Below are 10,306 nucleotides of genomic sequence, written 5' to 3' on the forward strand. Positions count from 1 at the left end.
AAATAAGATATATTTTCTGTGAGCATACCTCAATGAACACAACGGATGAGTCACTGTGGCACATTCAATTTACATTTACTGCATGTTTCATCGACTTACAGTAAAGCACAGATATAATGTAAGTGCCCATTTCTACTCTCAGTATCAAAGTATACTTGCTATAATCTTAGGTTTCAGAAGTCAAAGAGAACATCAAAACTCAACAGTACATGCATATACACTGGTTGTTTATGCCTTCCTTTATAAAAGTGGATAATAAAAAAGCACTTAGAAAAAGAGTTGACCAACGAGAAGAATCAAACCCACAAATTACTATATTTGCCAGTTAGTGACTGACAATTATGCATGCTGCTAATATGACAACAGTGGCGTGCACAGGCCTCCGCAGGGGCGTGTTTTGGGGGTTCAAGGGGCAGGGGCAGGGGCTTGAACCTCCGCCCCCCCACCCATTCCCCATACACACCACTGTATGACAATATAATAGTGTTTTAGTTGCAATAACAATCCAACATATATCTATGCAAACTAAGTGCCTAATAATAGCAAAATAGATATATGCCATACCATAGAAATGACTGTCTGTATTTAAAATAATTCAGCCTGTTTTAAAGGTCCTCATGCTTTGTAGGTTTTTAACTGTCCTTTATTTGCCCAAGTACCAGTGGTTTTGGACTTTATATTGTTTATTTTATTAACTGCTGGCACTTCACAGCAGCTGTTGTGTTGCTTTAAAAGTATTTTTTGTTGTTGTCCAAAAGTGCAATTAATTAATTAATTATTTAATGCATACAACTTTTTAATTAGCGAATAATTACTGAGTGCACATAAATTGACATAGGCCATAAAACAGAGATCCAAGTGTTAACCCAACATATAAATTATTAACTGAAGTCAATTGTGCAAGTCACTTAATTATTCAGAGACGCACAATTATCCTAATTCAGTCATTCCAAATGCACGAGAGAGGTCATCTTATCTCCTAGAGAAACTAACTGTAAATACATTCTTATCGCGCCTATTCTACATTCAAGCTGGTCACAAAGTTCACTAGTATGTTAACATAGCTATCATTTATTTGTAGCTAAAGCAAGAATAATCGGTAGGTTCGTCTATTTGTAAAAACAGTGCGCTCTGAGTAAAAAGCAGAGCTGAGCTTGAGGAACCGCCCTAAAGCCGGTGTGGAAACGTGATCTAACAGGCGGCTGAGCATCTCGTGCTCGCTCATTCGCACTGCAGACTCTCGCGCAGGCTTTTCTGATCTAAGTGAGGAGCTACGACTAATTACCCTTAGGCCCCAAGGGCAAAGAGTCATATATATACATCATCTACTGCCAATATTTAATATCACTGTAATCCCGGTGCCATTTCGGGCTTTCAACATGGGGAAAAAGCTCTCGACATGGACGCTTCTAGTGGTCTTTTCTCTGCTGGTAGTGAAAGGTAAGCGCTGAGCCCCTCTTTGTTGAACCCGGTGCCATGCCTACTTCATCATTTTTGTCGGCACCGTAGGCAAGCATTGATTTAAAGCATTAAGACTTTGACTTTAATGTAGCCTCCATTTTTATGGGGAACACGGGGCGCAGGAATCACATAAATCACCGTGTTTGAGTTGCGTTTTAACATCTGTCTGGGTCTGGATCGAGCCTTTGCTACGGCGCTGTGCATGACATACCGAGGCTCAACAAATGATGTTTATCTAAATACGAAGAATTAAATTGAATTAAACATTTTAGATCTGTCCGTTAAGCATGTTAATGAGAATGAGAAGAATATTACTGTTACTGAATATTAAAAGGGCATCACTAATATTAATCTCTTGTGTTATTTTGTTTCCCCTTGCGCAAATATGTATTTAGGACTATTTAGGATATTGCTGTGAATAAATTTGGATCTTTTTTTGAACAACGTGTATCACGTATATTTGTATTTTGATGATGTTTCGCTTATTTCATCGTCATTTATTTTAAGTTCAAATTATATTAATATTATGCAAACTTAACAGAAAAGTAAATGCTTCGTTTACGTTATCTAACGGCATTAATCATGTTTTATATCTGGGCTTGAAAGAAAATCAAAACAGTACTGTTCAGTACGGCTTGAAATTAAATATATTAACAGAACAGTATTTTCACATAGTCTCCTCATCCTAGCACGGTACAGGTAGACTACGTTGGGAGGCTTGGAGTCAGAGCGCATGCGCATACGAAGCCACAATGCGCCCAGGTACACCATAGGAGTTTGGAATTTTTTGGAGACTGCGGAAGATAGGAAGATACCATTATTTTATGACAGGGGGTTATGGTCCCCCTCTGTTGGTGTGAGGCACACACGAGTTCAATGTCAAAGATTCCATGCTTGTATGAGCAAAATCATGTAGGCGTATGAAAAACAATGACATCCTTTTCTGAAAAAGGATGCTGTTTAGAAATACTGTTTAGAAGCACGGATGGTATATTGTATAAAAATCCCCTTACCTAACCCACCATTGAAATGAATGAGGCAAGCAAGCATCTGCAGTTCTGGCAGAGGTAAACTGCTCCTCCCCTTTTCCTGTCAGCCACACCCAGCTGTTGTATATGTAATTAGATACACGTTTACACTCCCTTACCTGAAAACCTATTGTGTATTTATGAGCATATAGTTTTACCACCGTTTTAGGTGTTAGGTTCATGTTTTGAAATGCTTTCATTTTAATTCCAATATATTTGTCAGTAATTTATCAATATCTGAATAACCAATGAAACCCAAAATTAAAACATATTAATTAATGTACTGTATTTAAGCCCATAGGTATCTATTGTGAATGGGAAAAACATCAGATAGATTAACTGCTGTCACATGATGTATTGATCACATAACAGTGTGCCAATGCTGAGCTGGCTTTGGCAGCGCTGCACGAATAGCTGTTGCTAACTTTTAGCTAAACCTATTGAGCATTAAAACAACATATTACTGAACAAGGGAAAAAAAGGCAGAAGAGGCAGGCAGAAAGAAAGAGGAATTTATAAAAATACAGTGGGATTGACAGATTAAAAGAGACATATAAAGAAATAGCTAGGCCTGGGCGATAAAACGGTATCGATATTTATCAACGGTACACCTTCTTCGATATCGATAGAAAAATTGTTCGATATAGCGCACGATATAGGCATGTACTATGAGTGACGCAGACAGCACACACAAACACGAACACATTTTTGAATAAAAAATGAATATTAGTCGAATTTAAAATAAACATTTGCATTTGAATGTTAGGTGTGCATCAGGGAGCATCATCAGTGGCGCGCGAGATGTGGTGATGATGTAAGTGACGTTGCATTTTAAAGGGGTCATATGATGCTGCTAAAAAGAACATTATTTTTGTGTATTTGGTGTAATGAAATGTGTTTATGCGGTTTAAAGTTCAAAAAACACATTATTTTCCACATACTGTACATTATTGTTTCTCCTCTATGCCCCGCCTTTCTGAAACGCGTCGATTAGCTCATCGGTCTGAAAAGTGAGGTGTGCTGTGATTGGCCGAATACCTCAAGCGTGAGACGGAAATGTTACGCCCCTCACATACTGTTGATGCCGTGTCCGGCCGGAGCGACGAGACATAAACATTAAAACCCATTACAAACGAGGCATTTGTTGCATCCAGTGGGGACATAATTACGGATTATAATGACTTATACTGTCTTTTTACGCATTGCAGATCTTGAATGGGTTAAAACCGAAACCAAGCCATTCACACAGAACGCATATTCAGCGCATTTTTTAGACGGACAAATATGACTGCTGCACTTGCGTCTCACAGAAGAGATGTATAGAAAGCCATTCAAAGTTAAAACAGTTTAAACTTTTAGAAAACGTCACGAATTTGTGGAGGTTTATTCCTTTTCACTGCGTCTCATATGTTTTTAAATGCAGTCTGTGTGAATGGCGCTTCAATTCGTAGAGATAGAGATAGAGTTTTTGTGTTTGATTGTTAAAACAAAAGTCTCAATAAATTGTGTTAATTATAAATACAGTGGTTAAATTTAAACATTTTTTTCTATTGCTTTTTGTTTTAAAAAAGGTTATAAAAAATGTCAATAATTATCGATACCAAACGATATGAAACATTATATCGTTGATCAATTTTTTTGCTATATCGCCCAGCCCTAGAAATAGCTATAGAAGTTTAAGACTGACGCCAGTTGAGTGTTGCACCACATTATCTGTGACCCAGTGCTAAAAATATATGGCAGACATTCATTGCATAAGACATGGAGAGTTGAGTCTGGCTTATTACAGAAGAAACCATTTAGAAATGTACTACCAAAAATGATACATGGGGAAAGAATCTTTGCAGAAACATCTTTGTTGTGTAGTACATGAGCACAAAAGATTCTTTGTCCCTTTGTGCTTGAAGAATGCATTTGTAAGCTGTCATTTTCTTGCCTTTGTTAAAATCCAGGAATGCAGCGGCGCTACTGTGGAATTTGTTTTATAAAGAGTCTTTAGTAAAGCTGGGCTTCTGATCCAGTTTTAGCATTAGCATCCATCCATCATCTGAGATTTTTATTATGGTACTGTTACGGGGCTGACAAGACGTGAGACATGCGGATCCATGTGCAAGCTTTATTAAGCAGAGAGATTAGAAACACAGGCAGGGTTGACCAATGGCAAAACAGGTATATGGCGGGCAAGACACAAGAATAATCCTAGGGCTAGCGAAGGTCAACGAACGGCACGCTCTGGTGCGGCCGCCATTTCACGGGCGGGTTGCATCACCGGAGTAGCGATCAGTGAACTTGAATATCCCGGGTACCGCATACTACCAGTATTGCAGTCAAATAAGAATATTACAGGCCTTGGATGATCTGCGTAAACAAAATCATGCATTTATATGTAAGCAATAAGGTACGAGACACATCACATACACATCAACGTATCTCTCATATGAGAAGACTTTCTTTGATAGCAGAAAGGGAGTGGCCTCAAAATTAAAGGTGAATGACCTAACAACACCAGCAGGGGTCTTTTACAGTTTATTACATAAATAATAAAGTTAATTTAGCTGAAATACATAATACATGGAACAGTTCTATATTGATTGTTTATGTTGCTAAGGGTGTTGCACAGTGGTACACAGAACTGCTGAGTGAAGCGGTCATAGCCGTGCTTTATCGTGAAAATAACACAGCTGTTGACCAATCAGAATCAAGGTCTGAAACGAACCGTTTTATAATTATTTTTATGTACATGTGTAGTGTGAGTTCAGGCATGATTTACATAAATACAAATTACATGCTCGTTCATGATTTGAATACTCATTTAGTGTTTGCATATGAGCTGCACAAATATTTTGTGAATGTTTCCTATTTTGTGTGTTTTGAAGGAATAAGTCAGGATCTGGACTTGGCAGATGCGTTTGACGAAGATGAACCAAGTGAGTATGACAATTATAATGATGACAGCAGTATAGGGATTTGTAACACTGTACAAAATTTTTTTTATTTTTACAGAAAAACCTGTGGTTTGCAGAACAATTCTGTAAAAATACAGCGAAGTGTAAACATTTACAAAACAACTAAATTTTAGTTTAAAACTGTAATTTACAAAAAAATGTAATGTTCAAAATGTTCACTGTAAACTATAAGATTACTTGTTCTTTTTCACTTCCATTGTACATTTAACAGTATTTTACTGTAAAATTACATTAATTGTAAGGTTAGATCTATTACAGTTTTTCACCGTAGCGAGTTAACTTACCAGTAACCAATTAACAGGTTTTTACTGTAGCAATTTTATTCTGCTACACTATATACAAAAATATTTTTAGTGTAGTGTCAGACGGATTTTATTTTGTATATTAAATGAACTTTTTTTTTTAATTCTCCAGCTGCCCCACCACCTAAAGTGGACCCAGCAGGTGGTGCAGGAGGAGCAGGTGAGGGTAATCATAGTTTGTTGTAATTAATAGCACTGTAATAAGCAGAGCAAAGGCTGTTAAATGAGCCTTTCAAAATTAAATGTGATCATTTATCACCTTATATGACTTTATGACAATTAAAGGATTGTAATACCTTATTTAAAATAATTTGATAAAATTATGTTAATGTGTTCAACAGTGAAACCCAGTCTTAAACCTGTTAAGCCCACAGTCAAGGAACCAGCAAAGCCCAAGCCTAAACAAACAGGTGAGAGGCACTTAATTTATCTCAAATGCTTGTTCTGCTTGAGATGCACATAAAACAAATATCCCTACTAACCTTCTTCAGTAACAACTGGAGCTGTTAACATCTTTGAGTGCTAAAACATGTTTTGTGTCTTGTGTTATGATGAGTCAGCAGGAAATTTACACTGATAGAAAGCTCTTAGAGCTCATATATTTATCTAGGTCAAAAAACACTTGTGTATGGTGCAGTATAGGTTGGGGAGTAGCCTATTTTGAACGTTGAAGAATGTATACTGTAAAAGAAAAATCTCATGATTATCCTGTATTTTGGGTGCTTACTAATCAGACTTCATCATAGGTTTGAGTACCCAGCACCCTCTCTATGTCAAATGCTTTACAATACTAACGTATTAACTAACCTCCACTAACAGAAGAGACATTCACTGATTTGTTTGACGCCACCATTCGACCGGGCCTGTTGCCCCGAACACCCCCTAGTCCTCTCCGAACCTCTGTTCCCCCTCGGAAAGCCCAGTCTGGTTTGTATCGTGCTGTCAGTTTCCCTGTAGAACCGTTCATCGTGTTTGTGTCCGTGTTTTTTTGTCATGTAGATATGTGTATTCAAAGCAAGTTTTAAAGTGGGATGAAAGGCCAAAATGTTTAGATATATTGTTTAACAGTGTCCAGTTTTGACTGAGTCTGGTAATAAATGTGATCATTGTTTAGCATCATTTTACATAGAATGCTCTGAATGTTCTTCCATATTCAGACAAAACAGAAGGCACAGTCCCTAATAATACATTATTACTACAATGCATACCTTTCATACATTTCAGCAAATAAAAAACATGCTTTAGCTTGTACTCATGTGATGTAAATTATAATAGAATTATGGCAGCTAAAATAAGTCATGGCCACAAGCACAGATTTTCTGGTGGATGTCAACTTAACTCCTTCTATGAACTTCTCTAGCGTGTCTTACACCCCAATATCACAGCACACAATATGATCACATCCTTTACATTTGTCTTCATTGTCATCTTGTCTTGTGAGATTGTGTGGGTTGTATCTTCATTGCATAAAATCTGAAGCATTTAAAAGCTTTGTTTTGATTCACATCTCATATTACACAGAAACCATCTGTTTTTCATTGTCACTTAGCCATATTAAAATAACAGTTGGTACTGTGCATATTTCATTCGTTATAGTGAGTAATTATTTTGTCTGATAGATTTTGGGGACTTGGATCTTGAAGACGCCCTGAACCCCGACAATGATATCAGAGGAAAGGGCAAAGACTCTGGCAAAGGCGGTAGGTATTTTTCTGTTTACGTGCTTTTACCTTTCTCCATATTTTTATTTTATTTTTTGCAATTTAGTGGTTCAGTCAGACATCTTTAACAGGAATAATGTAACCTTCTGCAGAGCAGAATCCACGTCTGGATAAAACTAGCCCGCTAAACTGAGTTGTAATATAAGAACTCATTCTGATGAATGGTTTAGGCCAAAATAAACTGCTTCATCACAGCAGACTTTGTTCTACATTCTGAAGAGAAAAGGAAATTTTGAGCTGAAATAAAACTTCTCCACTCATGACACTGTTTCTCCAAAAGGAGATATGAAGGCACAAAAATAGTGCAGAAAAAAAGATGAAGGGCCCTCTGTTTCCTATCAAAATATCATATTGTGCATCATTATCCATTTTGTCAATGTTCTGTAAAAGTCTGTTTAAACTTGAAGGTAATCAAAGGCCTAGCCAAAAGAATCACACAATAAAGTCAATAATATCACCCTCACAGTCTATCACTGGCGAACTTAGGGTACTATGTTGCTAGTCATGGATTAACCCAAGCTAGCCAGGCTTGATGGCATCTCCTGTCTCTGCCAGATAAAGACCTCGGAGGAGGGGGCCGTGATGACGGCAAACCCAATAGCAGAGGTGGAACTGGTGGTAAGAAATATAGTAACCGCTTGGGAAACCCCTTCTACCACCCTCTTCCTCTCTTCATCTTCTTGGCTGGAAAAATCACCTTTTGTACCCACAAATTGAAACTGATCTCACCATTATTAAAATCTAATCGCTGTCTGATTTCAGGTCAAGGCTTTTTAGAACTGAAGCATTAACCTAGTGATCACCATGGCTCCTGACCTCTTGCATCTTGGCTTTGCATGGATTTTGGTTTAATCAATCAGATTGCTAGTTTCATTGCTTCCTCTAGATTGTATGCAGCAGTAGGGCTGGGTATTGATACAGATTTCATGAATCAATTCTAAATTACAAGTTTTTGATTAGATAACATTCAATTCCGATCTCAATTTAATTCAATATTTGTTAATTTAGAATTACTATATGTCAATACTTAAAATATAAGTATATATCAGTTTTTCTGAACGAAAAAAAAAACATTTTCTCTGAACTAATGCTGTGAATTATACAGGGAACCCTTTACATGGGTTTACAACATAGATTAAATTCAATTGCTATTTATTTTTTAGATAATAGTCAATACCAGAGAAATAAAAATAAAATAATCATAATTTTTCATTTGGTTTGAAAAAAACTTGAAAACATTGAAAAACGGATGTCTCTGCTTTCTAATGTGGTTGTTGATATCATTAAAACGGTGGCTTTTATCATGAAAACGTGTTTTCATGACAGATTTATTTAAATATCCATTACATAATTATGATATTTGGAATGTGTTAAGTAAAATATAATGAATATTAATATAGTACATATATTTATCAAAATGCTTCTCTTTAGAGCTGTTTCTTGCTAAATAACAAGTTACGGACATTAAATTACTTTCCTGAGGTAAATGTTAGGTGACATATTGTTTACAAGCTGTTTTACAGTACATCTTGAAACTCTGAGCAATTACTTGAGACATGATACATTTCAGTAAGTTGTACTGTGTCTTTCAACATACCTTTTGAAGTCAATTCGTATTCATTTAGCGCTATAACTTGTAGTAAAGTGGAAGAGATAATCGGTTCGCTCGCGCTCCTTACAGTAGCTGCATTGAACTGCAAGTTAAGAGTGTGTTAGACGAATGCGTTGCAAGGTAAACAAGAGAGTGCCATCTAGAGGAGAATACTGATAATAATAGGATTTACTTTAAAGGGGTCATATGATGTTGCTAAAAAGAACATTAACATTAACAGGTTTAAGGTTAAAAAAACACATTATTTTCCACATACTGTACATTATTGTTTCTTCTCTATGCCCCGCCTTTCTGAAACGCGTCGATTTTTACAAAGCTCATCGTTCTGAAAAGCGAGGTGTGCTGTGATTGGCCAGCTATCCAGTGCGTTGTGATTGGCCGAATACCTCAAGCGTGAGACAGAAATGTTATGCCCCTCACAAAGCGAGGTGTGCTGTGATTGGCCAGCTATCCAGTATGTTGTGATTGGCTGAATACCTCAAGCGTGTGACGGAAATGTTACGCCCCTTACCATACTGTGATGCCGTGTCCCGGAGCGACAAGACAAAACCAATACAACCCATTATAAACGAGGCATTTGTTGCATCCAGTGGGGACATAATTACGGATTATAATGACTTATACTGTCTAATCTTTTTACGCATTGCATCGCGCCGCGTAAACATAAAACCATGTCTGCATTTGTGATCGGAGAAATTACAAACAACAAGCGCTACTCTACACTGCTCAAAACGTAAAAAAATATAAAAAACTTACTTACAGCCTGTGAGTCAGAACAGCCGGCATTGTAGTCTACCAGGATCAGGAAACAGTCCTCCATAAAATGTGCTGCACACATCTGAATATTTGGGTTGAACTGTTCTGGAACAGTGTTGTAAATACAACTTAACCACTGATTTCTAGTCGTGTCCTATGGAAGCCCGTTTCCGCCACTGAATAAAAAATAAAGGTAATTGCGACTTTTTGTCTCACAATTCTGACTTTTTTTCGCAGAATTGTGAGATATAAACTCGCAATTGCGAGTTATAAAGTCAGAATTGCGATATAAAGTCACAATTGCGTGATATAAACTCGCAATTGCGAGTTAAAAAGTCATAATTGAGAGATATAAACTCGCAATTCTGAGAAATAAAGTCAGAACTGCGAGATATAAACTCACAATTCTGACTTTTTTTCTCGCAATTGCGAGTTTATATCTCACAATTCTGACTTTATT

At 36.9% G+C, this 10,306-nt stretch overlaps 1 protein-coding gene across 4 annotated transcripts in view; it reads left to right on the forward strand.

Moving 5' to 3' along the window:
* The first annotated feature begins 1,204 nt into the window (after positions 1-1,204).
* LOC107750583 (CD99 antigen-like protein 2) overlaps positions 1,205-10,306 on the forward strand; it is a 12,556-nt gene continuing 3,454 nt past the window's right edge. Inside the window, exons 1-7 of one of the 4 annotated variants that reach the window (XM_016566054.1) lie at positions 1,205-1,440; positions 5,366-5,416; positions 5,870-5,917; positions 6,099-6,167; positions 6,577-6,684; positions 7,377-7,457; positions 8,034-8,096. In XM_016566054.1, coding sequence (XP_016421540.1) covers positions 1,380-1,440; positions 5,366-5,416; positions 5,870-5,917; positions 6,099-6,167; positions 6,577-6,684; positions 7,377-7,457; positions 8,034-8,096 — 481 coding nt within the window. In that variant the 5' untranslated portion in view covers positions 1,205-1,379. The remainder of the gene's footprint in view (positions 1,441-5,365; positions 5,417-5,869; positions 5,918-6,098; positions 6,168-6,576; positions 6,685-7,376; positions 7,458-8,033; positions 8,097-10,306) is intronic. The other 3 variants (XM_016566055.1, XM_016566056.1, XM_016566057.1) reach the window with 3 other exon arrangements.

Source organism: Sinocyclocheilus rhinocerous, unplaced genomic scaffold, assembly GCF_001515625.1.
Source record: "Sinocyclocheilus rhinocerous isolate Xijiao unplaced genomic scaffold, SAMN03320098_v1.1 scaffold19, whole genome shotgun sequence".
NCBI lineage: Eukaryota > Metazoa > Chordata > Actinopteri > Cypriniformes > Cyprinidae > Sinocyclocheilus > Sinocyclocheilus rhinocerous.